This window comes from Thamnophis elegans, chromosome 13 (assembly GCF_009769535.1).
Source record: "Thamnophis elegans isolate rThaEle1 chromosome 13, rThaEle1.pri, whole genome shotgun sequence".
Classification (NCBI taxonomy): Eukaryota; Metazoa; Chordata; class Lepidosauria; order Squamata; family Colubridae; genus Thamnophis; species Thamnophis elegans.
The window spans coordinates 43,425,858-43,441,765 of record NC_045553.1 but is presented as its reverse complement, the minus strand read 5'-3'; the positions used below and the strand labels follow the sequence as shown (position 1 = coordinate 43,441,765).

The 15,908-nt window shown below is 41.1% G+C and overlaps 1 protein-coding gene across 1 annotated transcript in view; it reads right to left on the bottom strand.

The window, feature by feature from the left end:
- JAM3 (junctional adhesion molecule 3) overlaps positions 1-15,277 on the bottom strand; it is a 146,490-nt gene extending 131,213 nt beyond the window's left edge. Inside the window, exon 1 of the mRNA XM_032228768.1 lies at positions 15,211-15,277. Coding sequence (XP_032084659.1) covers positions 15,211-15,277 — 67 coding nt within the window. The remainder of the gene's footprint in view (positions 1-15,210) is intronic.
- Between the last annotated feature and the right edge of the window lie 631 nt (positions 15,278-15,908).

Genomic DNA, 15,908 nt, shown 5'->3' with positions numbered 1-15,908 from the left:
ATCTATCTATCTATCTATCTATCTATCTATCTATCTATCATCTATCATCTATCATCTATCTATTCCATTTATCTATCTATCTGTCTGTCTGTCTGTCTGTCTGTCTGTCTATCTGTCTATCTGTCTGTCTCTCAGTCTCCCTGTCTGTCTATTATCCACCCACCCACCCACCCACCCTCGGTCCGTCCGTCCATCCATCCATCCCGGATTGTTGTTGGGGGCAATATGCTGACTCTGTAAACCGCTTAGAGGGGGATGAAAGCCCTATGAAGCGGTATATAAGTCTATTGCTATAATACCACTTTATAAGGCCTTGGTAAGGCCACACTTGGAATACTGCATCCAGTTTTGGTTACCACGATATAAAAAAGATGCGGAGACTCTAGAAAGAGTGCAGAGAAGAGGAATAAAGAGGATTAGGAGACTGGAGGCTGAAACATATGAAGAATGGTTGCAGGAACTGGGTATGTCTAGTTTAATGAAAAGAAGGACTAGGGGTGACATGATAGCAATGTTCCAATATCTCAGGGGCTGCCACAAAGAAGAGGGAGTCAAACTATTCGCCAAAGCACCTGAGGGTAGAACAAGAAGCAATGGGTGGAAACTGATCAAGGAGAGAAGCAACTTTGAACTAAGGAGAAATTTCCTGACAGTGAGAACAATTGATCAGTGGAACAACTTGCCTTCGGAAGTTGTGAATGCCCCAATACTGGAAGTCTTTAAGAAGATTGCTGGATAGCCATTTGTCTGAAACGGTATAGGGTTTCCTGCCTAGGCAGGGGGTTGGATTAGAAGACCTCCAGGGTCCCTTCCAACTCTGCTATTGTATTGTAAGACAAAAAAGGGGCCCTCTTCAGATATGAGCTAATGGGACAAAGCAGCCACTCATATTCATTTGCCATTGCTGAAAATGGCTAGCATGCGAGAATCCATTGGCACTGTGTACATCTGTCAACATGATGGCTGTCACAACTTTGTCAGTGAAGGAAGTCTGCAATCTGCTACTTCTCCCTCTTTTTAAAAAAAAAAAAATTTTTTTTCTTGAAGATTTTTACATAAATAAAAGGTAAACATGAAATTATGGAGAGTGAAATTGAGAAAAAGAGAGAGAAAAGATAAAAGAATAAATAGAAAAGACAGTGCAAGTACAAGGAAAGAAAAATGTATGGGAAAGGGGAAATGGGATAGGAAACTAATATAAAGGAGTGACTTCCGATTGTTTTTCTAGCACAGTGTTTCTCAACCTTGGCAACTTGAGGATGTCAAACCTTCCATTGGAGAAGATTCTTTCTCTCTTCTTAGTGGTACTGTCAGGACTACAGAGAGGAGCGCGAAATTTATAGCACAAATTCAGACCTTTAGGTTCTGCACGTTTCCAGTGGCAATCGAAGTCCAATCTACGAAGAAGCTTTCACTCTGGAAAGGCGAATGAAAAAAAAAAAAACTAGCTAGAAGGAAAACCAGATGTGGAGAAAGTGCCTGCACATTCCTTGGATAGCACAAGGTGACAAACAAGGAAGTAATGGAGCATAGAAAATCAGACACATCACTGGAAGGCAGAATCACAACATTTCACCTTACTTATTTTGGCTGTGTCATGCAAGCAGACTTGCTGGAAAAGGCAGTTATGCTCAGAATGGTCAGCGGCAAAAGAAAACGAGGCCACCCCCCCAAAAAAGGAAGCTAAGATACCATCAAAACCAACTGGAGCATAAAACAACCGAAAGAAGCAGAAAAACAGAACAACGGAGTTGGAAGGGACTTTGGAGGTCTTCTAATCCAACTCCCTGCTCACGCGTGCGGGGGAGCACCAGAAACTGGAACAGCAGCTCCCTGGCATGCATGCTTCCAGTTTCCAGCACCTGGTCTTCCAGTTTCTCTCCCCACAGTCTGATCATTAAATGAATCACCATAGTCACTAAACAAACTCCGAGGTCATTAAGCAAACCTTTAAAGTTAAAGTGGCATAGTCCACCGATAGGCTTACTACGCACATCAAGCAGAAGAACTCAAACCAGGTGGCCAATTTACCAATTTAGATTGAAAGTTTTATTTTCAGGGTTTGCCTCATTTATTCCTCTGTTTACGTAAGTAAAAACATTCAAACGAGAGCGAAATGTGAAAGTAGAAAAATAAACAAATGAATAAAGACTGTATTTTTCTGAGTATAAGACGCACCTCCCCCCCTTAAAAGAGGGTGAAAATTTAGCTGCATCTTAATAGACCGAAGAAGAGCTTTTTTGGCTTCCTGAGCCCATTGTGTGTTGCGTTTTCGGCATCCTGGCCCCCAGAACCCATGGGTGTGTTTTTGGCGAAAATGGACACGTTTTTGATGAAAACGGGCTGTGCGGAGCACTGCAGAGTGCTTCTGGGTCCAGGGAGGGCGAAAATGTAATGTGTAGGGGGCCAAAAATTATTTTTTTCTTGTTTTCCTCCTGCAAATTTAGGTGTGAAAATATAGTCCAAAAAATACGGTAGTGGGCTCCCACAATTGCCAAGAAACTAGAAGTCTCTACTTCTTTGCATTTATTTTAAAGGTGCCCTGGTTTCCTGCTTCTCTGATTGTGCAAGTTTTATTTTGTGTAAGGAAGAACACACCAAGATTTAAAAAAAAAAGGATTTAGGTACATCCAGAGGATCATGGTAGAAATGATGTTGTTTTAGAAGAATTAGAGGCTCAGATGTGAAGATTTCCTAGAGCTGTCCATGGTCCTGTTTCTCTAGCTATGGAGCTCCAGATTACAGAAAGACCTTTTGCAAAGATTAGTCTTTTACTACTACTAAGTCTTTTACAAAGATTAGTGGGTCCAATTGTGATACAACTATACTGGTTAATGTGCAGGGGTGCGGGAAGAAGAATTATATACACTGGAAGTAATGGTATCAACTGCATTTAATTAATAATGTTCAATTAATGTTCAAATCCAATTAAGTCAAATTAGTTCATGTCCTAGTGCCAGATTCCTCCTAAGTGCAGTCATTATCAGCTGATGATGATGATGATGATAATGAAAACCATGCATGGTTCTTTTCTAGAGAAATCGACTTTTTATCTCATTACGAAGCCTTCAGAAAATGAATTTCTTCCCCACAGCCCCAGTTCTCAAGTCAAGTCAATATGAACCAGTGTTAGATTAAGAAAAAGGATTAGTGGGGAGTTGTTGGAAATGTGGTCTACTCAGCATCAAGCCAAGGATCTACTTCAAGCCCCTTCCTCCCCTTAAAATGTGTAAGGTGCACAGAATCAGTGCCACATGTTAAGTTACAGCTAAAGATTATTTATCGCTCATGCTTGTACACAAGAATCTAATGTTGCACACTAAATTGGCCCTACATAAAAGTAAATTCCTGGGGAGGAAAGCTATGTCAAATCTAGACAGCATACCAAAAAGCAGAGACATCACCCTGCCAACAAAAGTGAGTATAGTCAAGGCTATGGCTTTCTCAGTTGCAATGAAGGGCTGTGAAGGTTGGACCATAAGAAAGGCTGAGCACCAAAGAATGGAGGCCTTTGAACTCTGGTGCTGGAGAAGACTCCCTTGGACTGCAAGGCAATCCAACCGGTCAATTCTAGAGGAGATCAACCCTGACTCCTCTTTAGAAGGCCAGATCCTGAAGAGGAAACTCAAATCCTTTGGCCACCTAATGAGAAGGAAGGACTCACTGGAGAAGAGCCTCATGCTGGGAACGATGGAGGGCAAGAGAAGAAGGGGACGACAGAGAATGAGGTGGCTGGATGGAGTCACCGAAGCAGTCGGCGTGAGCTTAAATGGACTTCAGAGTATGGTAAAGGACAGGAAGGCTTGGAGGAATATTGCCTATGGGGGTCACGATGGGTCAGACACAACTTCGCAACTAACAACAACAAGAGTAAAAAGAATTCGAGAGGGGATGGACTTAAACCACTTGTGAGCGTTTAATGATTCTAAGCTGATAACTCTCTTGACTCTGTCCCCAGACTTTTCCTGTCTTTCTCTGACCCTCCTGGGGGGTATTCTAACCTCCTGATTCCATTCGACTGAAGACAGCCTCAAGGAGATTGGGACACAGAGAGATGCAATTGTGTGGACAGGTGTGATTTCAACTGAAGGTTCGGTTGGAAAGATAAGACGGGAGGCTTGCATTACTCTAGTTGATTTTATACAGGAGGTTAATAGGAGATGACAGACAATTGCTGCTCTCTAATCCAGGAGTTGTTGTGCAAGTGAGTCTATTAGTGGTTTGATAACTAACGCAATATGTTGGAAGACGTACTAACAGGTGGAAGAGTTGCTAATGTGATTCAAGTGACCCATTCTACTGGAGCTACCATTTTTCATTTATTTTGTTTGGTTTGTCAAACATGTATAAGATAGCAGGTATAAGGATAAACATGGGCAATATCAATAGCAGTTAGACTTATATACCGCTTCATAGGGCTTTCAGCCCTCTCTAAGCGGTTTACAGAGTCAGCATATTGCCCCCAACAACAATCCGGGTCCTCATTTTACCCACCTTGGAAGGATGGAAGGCTGAGTCAACCCTGAGCCGGTGAGATTTGAACAGCCGAACTGCAGAACTGCAGTCAGCTGAAGTAGCCTGCAGTGCTGCATTTAACCACTGCGCCACCTCGGGCACGAACAAAGGAAATGAATGCAAATAAATGATGATAGGCACGCTGGTGTGCTTATGCATACCCCCTTTATGGACCTCTTAGGAATGGGGTGAGGTCCACGGTAGACAGTTTGAGGTTGAAGCTGTGGGGATTTGAGGATGTAATAATGGAATAAGATAGAGCATTCCAGATGTTGACCACTCTGTTGCGGAAGTTGTATTTTCTGCAATCTAGTTTAGAGTGGTTTACCTTGAGTTTGTATCTATTGTTTGCCCGAGTATTATTGAGGTTGAAGCTGAAGTAGTAGCTGACAGGTAGGACATTGTAGCAGACAATTTTGTGTACTATGCTTAGGCCAGACTGTAGGCGGTGGAGTGCCATGTTGTCCAAGACCAGAATTTCGAGCCTGGTGGCATAAGGGGTTCTGTTGTGAGCAGAGGATGTTTAAATGTAAACATGTTTAAGGGACTTCCGGTCTGGCGTCACGCTGGAACGGGCTGCTGACAGACTCTCTGTTCGGTTCGCCCGGTCTTTCCACGAGCGTGGCCGTAATAGGCAAGGTCCCTTCGAGGTGCGAGGACCTTTGGAGAGGGGAAACCTCTGTGCAGTGGAGGGTGAAAGGCGATCTCCTCCCACGAAGCAAGAGGCTCCCTCAGAGTTCGTGCAAAAGAGGTCGGCTGATTAATGGCCGACCAGAAGGCGTGACTGCCAGCCATTAATAAGGAAGAGAGAGACAGATGCAGGGAATATAGCGGACCAAATGACGGTAATCACAAGATCTGACTTAAAAGCCTAAACCTAAAAGATAAACAACTTTACTGCAATAAATACAGATACGTGTGTGGGCGCATTTATCTGCAGCGGCTATTAAATACAAACAGTGAACTTTTGTGAAAGCTGATTGACGTTGTGAATAGAAGAAGACAGGCTTTGGACTAGTTAAATTTGAGGATTAACAGAGGACGAGACGAAGAAGAGAAGCTGGATTTGCCTGCCTGGGAAAAAGGAAAGAAGTTTAATCACAAGGGTTTGAAGTACCCGGTGTCATATTACAGCCAGAGACAGCAGAAGGAAAACACTACACTGACAACAGGAAGAGATTGATGGGTGAGTTCTAAATACTTTCTGGCCTCTCCTGCACCCTGTCGTATCACGCTGAAACGTTTCTCTTCCTGACTCTCCCAGATACTATAGAATTAACTGAGCCTATATTTCACAGCCCTGCTCCAGCTTAATTACCCTATATGTACCCCGGGCTCTGTATAACTACTTAAGCAGCACTCAGAAGGTACTAGACTTACACCTTACAGGGAAAGAGCTGAATTAAAGCAAATGGCAACGAAAACAGTAACCTTAATTAAAGGGAGTAAAAAGCAAACTCCCCTATCTACCCCGGTGAGGGAAAAGTCCCCTGAGGGCAGGCAAACGGGAGATAAGGCAGCCCCAACCCTGCAAGACCAGGAAGTAACAATGGACTCCCTACAAGAGACAATATTGAAGATGGGGGAAAATGTCGCCAAAGGCCTGGAGGGAGTAAAGAATGAAATGCGTGAAGTAAGAAACAATATGGGAAAAATTGAGGAACGTATAGGAGTAATACAAACAGCGCTGCTGAAAAATGAGCAGGAAATTCAAAATGTTAAGGGGAGAACGGAAATAGCGGAAAAAAGGATAGACAAAGTGGAGGACAATCTGGAATCTATAAACTCAAGCCTGGAGGAGGCCATCCTCCAGCTAGAATTAGAACGATCAGCATATTATTTAAGACTACAAAACGTGGAGGAAGCAAAAGATGAAAACCTCCGGGAGCTGATTGGAGAAATCCTGGGATTAGTCCTCGGCAGGCCGAAAAAAGAGGTTATTAATGATCTGGACGAAGCCTATAGAGTCAATACAGGCTTCGCGAGACGCCACCGGCTTCCGAGGGAGATCCATGTGAGGGTGTTGAGAAGACAGCTGAGAGAGGACATTCTAAGTACAATAAGAGGGGACTCTCTAACATACAAAGGTAAAGAAATTCTCATCTTAAAACAGACTCCACGGAGAGTCAGAGAGAAGAGAAGGAAATACAACTTCCTCTCCACACGTTTAAACAGAGACAGAATTCAGTTCAGATGGCTCCTTCCAGAAGGAATGTTGATAACATGGAGGGAAAAGAAATACCGAATAGATACCTTGGCGAAAGCTCAAGAATTCCAGGAACTTTTACTAGCAGGCGATGAGAGATTTAATAAAGAAGGACTTTTAAGACAGGGGGACACTATAATTGAAACTCAACCAGAGGGGCGGGGGCCAGGAGAGGCCAGAGAACGAGAGAGATATGGCAGAGAAGATTCGAGAGCAAGGTCACCCATCGAGACTCGATCCAAAGGTGCCCTCAAAGCGAATAACGTGTAAGGGAATTGAAGAATGGGAAACGAATGTACTATCAGCTAATGTAAATGGTCTTAACATAACTTCCAAAAGAAAACGTGTACTGTTGGATCTAGTGAAACAAAAGTTAGATGTAATCTGTCTTCAGGAAACCCACATTAAAGAAAAATACAATAACCTGTTGGTCTGTCCAAAACTAGGTAAAACATTCTGCTCGTCAGCACAAACCAGAAAAAGAGGAATTGTGATGTATATAAAAGAATGGTTGAACCCCAAATTAATATATGCAGACAAAGATGGTAGGGTATTAATGGTGGAGATAATTAATGGCGGGAAAAAATTTTTACTAGTTGGAATCTATGCCCCAAATCAAAAACAAGAGAGATTTTATATTAATCTATATAAGAGGATAAATGAAATAGAGTGGCAAAATATATGTATTCTAGGGGATTTCAACGCTATAGCAGATGGTAAGATGGACTATAAGGGTACCCACAAGAAAAGCACAAGAAGGAAACTACCGTCGGCCTATGTAAATATGGTGAAGGATTTAGATCTTTATGATGTCTGGCGAGCAATGAATGACAAGATGCAACAGTACACGTTTTACTCCCATCCACATAATTCATGGTCCCGTATCGACATGGTTTGGTCAAACTCGGAGCTACTCATGGATACTGTAAATATTGAAATAATAACCAACAAGTGGGCCGATCATCACCCAGTCTTATGGCAATGGAAAGGGAAGGCAAGGATAAAAGCTAGGTGGACATTAAACCAGAACATACTACAAGAGAAACAATTTGTACAACAAATAGAAAAGGAACTGGGCTACTTCTTTAAAGAAAACGGTAAAGAGCAGACCTCAATACAAAATGTTTGGGACACGATGAAGGCAGTTGTGAGGGGAATTTCCATAGCCTATATAATAAGAAGAAACAAAATGCACAGGGAAAAACTTAATACACTGAACAAAGAACTAAGAGAGACGGAACTGCTGACCCAGAAAGAGCCAGAAAATAGTAGACACAGGGAAAAAGGAGAGTTAATTAAACACCAAATAAATTTGATCTCCCAAGAGGAAATAGCACAAAACATTAAGAAAATGAAGCAGAATTATTTTGAACATGCAAATAAAACTGGGAGATGGTTGGCCCACAAAATAAGAAAGGAGAAGGTCAAAAGAATTATTAAACAACTGTATGACGAGGAGGGGAACCTGAAACAAGAAATAGGAGAAAAGAAAAAGGTAGTACAGAACTATTATAGGAAACTATATAAACAAGACGAAATTAATGAACAGGACATTAGAAAATACCTTATAAAGCAGAAGCTTCCAGTCTTGTCGGAGGAGATGAGAGAGATGCTCGATAAAGAAATTACACAAGAAGAACTGAAAAAGGCCATTCAAAAACAAAAAAACAATAAAACACCTGGGCCGGATGGGCTCCCGTCGGAAATATATAAAAAACTTCAAAATACCATAGAAGACAAATTATTAGAACTATGTAATGATACATTGCAAAATGGTAGGGTCCCAAAATCATGGGGGGAAGCTTACATTACCCTAATACCAAAGGAAGAGGCGGACAGTAGCAAGGTCCAAAATTATAGACCCATATCCCTGTTAAATGCAGATTACAAAATCTTTGTATCAATATTGGCGGAAAGACTAAAAATAATATTAAATCAAAGTATCCATTCGGATCAAAACGGCTTTCTCCCAAAAAGACATATTAGAAACAATACAAGAATAATAATGGACACCCTGGAATTCTATCAAACAAGATCCGAGAAACAACTCGCATTAATCTTTGTCGACGCTCAGAAAGCCTTTGATAACCTAGATTGGAACTTTCTAATCACTCAACTAAAAATGATGAAATTTGGCGATAAATTTATTAAGATTATAGAATCTATATATTCACGGCAATCTGCAAATATTATAGTCAATGGGGAACTAACGGAGAGGATACAAATTGGAAAGGGTGTTAGACAAGGGTGCCCGCTCTCCCCACTACTATTTATTACGTCTCTAGAGGTCCTTTTAAATCGGATAAGATCAAATCAGGAAATTAGGGGCCTGACCATAAAAAAAGAACAATATAAAGTACAGGCCTTCGCGGATGACATGGTCTTTATCGTGGAAGACCCCTTACTTTCAGGACCGAATTTGATGAAGGACATTGAGAACTTTGGGTGTGTGGCCGGTTTAAAAATAAACAAGGAAAAAAACAAAAATGATTATAAAAAATTTCCCCAAAAACCAGATTGGAGAACTAGAGGAAACAATGGAATTAAAGGTAACTAAAAAAATTAAGTATTTAGGAATCTGGCTGTCTGCGAAGTGCTCTTCCATAAAAGAAGACAACTATGATAAGTTGTTACAGAATACCCAAAAGGACTTAAAAACCTGGTCAAAACTACAACTATCACTGATGGGAAGAGTCGCAGTAATTAAAATGAATGTTCTCCCAAAAATCCTCTACCTATTTCAAACGGCACCGGTTAAGCTAGGGGAAAAATTTTATAATGATTTGGACAAAATGATTCGAAACTTTATATGGAATGGTAAAAAGCCCAGAATAAAATATATGCACCTGCAGGATAAAAGAACTCAAGGGGGAATGGGATTACCGGAATGGAAAACATATCATCAAGCAGCAACAACTATGTGGATAAAAGAATGGGTAATGTTAGCTAATAAAAGAATCTTAACAATAGAGGGCCACGACCTGCAATACGGGTGGCACAACTACTTATGGTGCGAGGGAAATAAAATCCACAATTATTTTAGTAGTCACCATTTAAGGGGGGTATTGATTAAGGACTGGCTCGAAATTAGAAGGAGATACTATACGCAACTACCTAAATGGATATCTCCGACGGAAGCCCTGATATACCCGAATTTGATAAACTTGGATAAAATTGTTACCTACCAACAGTTGCTAGACGACCAAAACAAACTAAACCCCAGGGAAAATTTGGCTGATAAGGGAATAAACATCGATTGGTGGCCATATCTTCAAATTCAAAACAAACATAAATTCGATCTAGCACAACCTGGCTTCCAGAACAAGAACCAGGAATTAGATAAAATTTTAATTGGACCTGATGAGAAATTAATTTCAAAAATATACAATTGCTTACTGATTCGAAAAACGGAAGCAGAAAGAGTAAAAGAAGTCATGGTAACCTGGGCCCAAAACATCGGCCACTCAATAGATCTAGACGACTGGGAAAGAGTCTGGGAATGGAATCTAAAATTGACAAAGTCGACGGCCTATAAAGAAAATATATATAAAATGTTCTACCGCTGGCATCTTCCACCGACAAGACTGGCGAAAATGTCTTCAAAAGTTTCAGCCATATGCTGGAAATGTAAAACGGTGCTGGGCACGTACTACCATATGTGGTGGACGTGTCCGGTAGCCAAAGCATACTGGAAGCATATACTAGGATGGCTGAATGGAATCCTGTCAATTAAACTATGCTTTAAGCCGGAAACTTTCTTATTAGGAATAATAGATCAAAAAATTTGCAAATCTGACCAATACCTCCTAGTCCATATTCTGACAGCGTCAAGGATTGTTTACGCACAATGCTGGAAGAGTGAAAATGCCCCCACCAACACTATGGTGATGAATAAAATTTTAGAACTAGCAGAAATGAACAGACTGACGATGCGAATTAATGACAAAGAAGACACAGACTTTTATACAGTCTGGGAGAAGCTATACAAATGGCTTGATGAGTCAGTGAAGACCTAGACATAAAAAGAGATAGCTAACTAACCTATCACGATTAAACCAATAACTCAAATGAACAATATACAACAACTGAGAGATAAACGAAAGGAGAAATGTATCAGGGGCGAGAACCCACCGTCGAGCAATTTTGTCACGCTACAATGCTGGGAAAACTTTAAAAAGCTGATAGGAAATTCGCTATAATTACCTGCATGAAATTAGTGATCAAACTTCATTTTAGATGAGGCGAGAAGACGTATAATCCTTGCCTCTTCAAGCAAGGAAAGGGAAAGAGAACCAGATTGTCCTCAGCAGAGGAAAATATGCAAATGTAACAAAGGTTAGAAGGGAGGGAAGGAGGATAGTAGGGAAGTCAGGATGGAGAGGAGAAAGGGGAGGAATAGGAAAGGCAGAAGAAGGGGGGAAGAAAGAAGGAGAGAAGAAAGAGAAGAAACTGGGGGAGGAAGGAGGGAGGGAAGAAGAGAGGGTAGTAAAGAGGGAAAGAGGGAGGGAAAGAAAGAGAGAAGGAGAATTGAAAGGAAGGAGGGAAGGAGGGAGGAAAGGAGGGAGGTTAAGAGAAAAGGAAGGAGGAGGGAAAGAGGCAGGGAAGGAGGGAAGGTATGTGTGAAGGAGGGGGGGAGCGAGGGAGGGAAAGGAGGGGGAAGGAAAGGAGAAAAGGAGAAAAGAAAGGAGGGAAGGCAGGGGAGAAGGAAGTAAGGGGGGAGGGAAGAAAAGAGGGAGGGAAAGATACCTAACCTTTGATGTTTATAATGATTTGATAGTATGGGAATATCTCGAAATGTAATTGTATTGTTTGTTACAAGTTATGGATGTTGTATTTTCTTTTTACCAATAAAATCTTATTAAAAAAAAAATAAAAAAAAATAAATGTAAACATGTTTAAAACATATTTAAAAGATGTTGCATATTGTTTTAAAGCTGTCTCCCCTTCATCTTCACCGATAGATCATAACAAAAGTTTTTTTTATTATCAAACCGGTAGTAATGGTGGACAGAACCCACCCCTGCACTGCACTACTAACCAGAGCATACAAAACCTTTGCCAGACCAATTCTCAAATACAGCTCATCTGCCTGGAATCCAGACTGCATATCGGACATTAATACAATCGAGCGAGTCCAGAGATTCTTCACAGGAAGAGTCCTCCCTTCCTCTGCTCGCAACAGACTACCTTATGCCGCCAGACTTGAAATTTTGATCGTAGACAACTTAGAACTTCGCCGCCTTCAGTCTGATGTAAGCGTAGTACATAAAATTATCTATTACGATGTTCTACCTGTCAATGACTACTTCAGCTTCAACTATAACAATACACGGGTACACAATAGATACAACCTTAAGGTAAACCGTTCCAAACTTGATTGCAGAAAACGCGACTTCAGCAGCAGAGTGCTCAATCCTTAGAATGCTCTACCCGACTCTGTTGTTACATCCTCAAACCTCCAAAACTTTAACCTTAGACTGTCTACTGTTGATCTGTAAGGGGCATGCATAAGTGCACCAATGCGCCTACCGTCCCTGTCCTATTATTCCCTTGTATTTTTATCAATTTCATGTATTCATAAACATGTGTATACTTATATATGTTATCTTATAGATGCTTGACAAAACAAACAAACAAATAAATGCTATACTTCAAAAAACTATAGTAGCCTCCTTAGAGATACCCCCATTTCTGCACTGGGTGTTTTTCCATTCATCCCCAGCCCTTGAAGTGAGAACACGTGTAGGATCAGGAATCAAGGTGTTTCTTTCCTTTAAAAATAATAATAATAAGGGGGGAAATCCTATTGAGTTGTGGAAGCTCAAGATGCTGGGAGGGAATTTGCAGGCTTTCTCTTCAAATCTTGGGATTAAAAGCTGACTCGGAGCCTTTAAGATTTTTCCTCCTCCTTTTCTTTTCTGGCAAAGAGAAAAGCAGATTATAAACAATCTGAGACCAAGATCCTTGAGTAAAAGGTTGGTTAGCTTTAGATTAATTGTCAGCAGGTGGAATCCTTTGTTTATCTTGATCCCATGGAGAGGGATTCCCACCTCCCAATTCTATAACAACAACAACAACAACAACAACAATAATAACAACAATAACAATAATAATAACAATAACAACAATAACAACAATACCAATAATAACAACAATAATAACAATTCAACGACTATGGCACAAACCAGCAGTGGTAATTCCAGTGGTAATTGGCACACTGGGTGCTATTCCAAAAGCACTGGAATTACATTTAAAACAGTTAAAAATTGACAAAATCACCATCAGTCAAATGCAAAAAGCTGCACTGCTTGGATCTGCACGCATATTACGAAAATATGTTACGACGTCCTAGGCCCCTGGATGGGGCCTGACTAGTAACCAATGCCAAATCCAGCGAAACATCTGGCCACTGTGATACAATTGTATAATAATAGAACATTCTGATTCTACAAAAAACCACCCTACTTGGAACATATTATATCCTCCAACGTTACCTTAACAGTTCCTAGGTCCTTGGTTAGGACTCGACCTGTTGAGCTACCAACCAGCCCCAAAGGCTGTGAATCTCACAAAAGATTAATCAAATAACAACAACAACAACTTGCAGGAGTTACCAGAACGTGGTTGTACACAGTCATGAACTGCTTCTGGGACTCCGGCTCCGGATTTTGCCTCGAGGTTGACTCCTGAAGTTTTTTCCAGTAGTGGATAGAGCCACAAGGCAGTGGAGGTTTGGAATCAGAGTTTCCCTTCTCCTTGAAGATTGTCCCACCACTTTATCTGCCATTGGGGCGTAGAGCCCTCTTCCGCCTTCAAAACCGTTGACCGTCTTCTCCTGTAACCCTGTAAAGGGGCCCTTATGAGGTGCTCCCATCCGGGCCAGCTGGACCAAGGTTTTTTAAGGAGGTGTTACTCCTCCATCACTCATCCTTTGTCCTGGCTTGTGACAGGCAGAGCCTGGCTTCCCAAATGTTGGGCCCAGTATGGCAGGTTTTATAAAAAATATGAATATAAATATGAATCTTTCTTTGGGTGGGATTGGCCTCTTCCTAGAACTTAGTGTAGGAGTATAGGATATGATAATGGTATAGATTAGCTGAAGGGCTTTCCAAGTCTGGGATATGAGATGCAATCAAGATCCTGATGCTGGCCTTCAATAATATCAGAATAACAGAGTTCAAAGGGGCTAGATAAAGTTCACATAGACCACATACATCATTGTGAAGTACCCATGGTTCACTAATGAGGCCAATGTTGAGAAAAGACACAGACACGAGCTTTCTCGGGATGAGGCGACCCAGAATGGGGTCTGGTAGCCCCTTTTATTGAGATAGGACAAAGGCAGGAGGAGCAATCAGCATGTGATTTAAGACAACCTGTCAAACAACAATTGCTAATCTACTGCTCAGGGAAGTTCTGTCTATATATGGTCAAATCCTGGGCATCGTTGGGTAAGGCACATCTAGAGCGAACTATCAAGATGTTATGTTATGCACTATCAGGATGTTATGGAGTTTGTTTTTTCCTGTGTGGTTCAGCGTGGCTGCGCATGCCCTGTTATGCACTGGGCCATGGGTGACTGCCACACCTACACAAGGAGTTATGTGACAACACATCATTAATGTAGATCAGATCTAATAGACATGATATAATTGTCAATGTTCCAACTGATGAACCCAACCAAAGCAAACACAGTTGGGAAGTTCCAACCTTTCAATGCAAAACTTGTTTGAGTACATCATTCCGGCACCGATGAGGGCAAAACCAGATCTAGCTAATTCCTGCGCAAACCTGCACAATTAAAATATAGGATTCTCCCTCCTCCTATTAGAGCAGGTCACATTGTCCAATTGAGCTTCTTTGTTTTGTTATGGGAAATGTCTTAGACTTTGGCAAACACCTGCCGGAGTGTCCTTGGCTCTCATGGCTCGGCGTCCTGATGTTTGGAGCACACATTCCATGTCACCCCTTCCCTCCCCCCTGGTTCGTTGGCAAGCTGAGAAATGATAATGGTTGCAACAGCAAAACCATGGTTCAAACTTGACCATAATATCCAGAAATATGATGTAATATCAAGAAAATGTTCATCACATTTCTAATGATCAGAAAAGTCAAGATAAAATAACTTCCTTTGCCCCTCACGGATGTCTTCAAAATGTTCTGGAAGTCTAGAACTCCCATGAACCCAATTGTATGATCACTGTTTAAAGTCTTAATAATCCAATATCTGGGACTGAATTCTTAATTGTAGTCTGTTCTCTTCTATTTCTCTGTCTGGTCCAATGTTTCTTTCTTGTTTGGAAGAAGTTCTTGACCTTCTAGCAGAGACATCTAATGTTAGGAACTGACCTTGCAGTTCAGATATTTTGGCTGAACCTACAGCTTTGCAGGAAAGCATGGTTTTTTATTTTTACAGTGAGCTAAGGCTGCTCATCCTTGGTCTGTGTTACCATGACAAATTCAGGCTGGGTCTCCCAAACACATATTACTCGTAGCCATAATGTGTTTTGCTTTTAGCTTTGCATGGTCTATGAAGTTTTGTGGCTTGTAATCCATTACGGTATTTTATTTTTATTTAGTTTACCACCCATTATTGTTTATAAATCATATTTCATGGCTGATACAAATCCAGCCAATTTCTGTATCTTTGATAAAAGGCTGAAAAAGGCTCTTAGCTTAGCAAAATGTGTGACCCCCAGTAAGTGATGCTGTTTTAAGAATGCTAGCCTGTTTTTTTTTTAAGTGTGCAAATATTTGTATGCAAGAAATCCCACAAAAATCCTTCTCACAATTTGATAATAGCATAGCATCTATCTATCTATCTATCTATCTATCTATCTATCTATCTATCTATCTATCTATCTATCTATCTATCTATCTATCATCTATCTATCTATCTATCTATCATCTATCTACCTACCCACCTACCTACCTACCTACCTACCTACCTACCTACCTACCTACCTACCTACCTACCTATCATATTCTCTCTCTCTCTCTCCCTCCCTCCCTCCCTCTCTCCATCCAATCATCTATCTCTGGATTGCATCCATTCATTTCCTTGCATTTATCTATACCTCCCTACCTACCTCCCTACCTCCTTACCTACCTACCCACCCACCCACCTACCCATCTCTGGATTGCACCCATCCATCTATCCATTAACTATCATCCTGCCTGCCTGCCT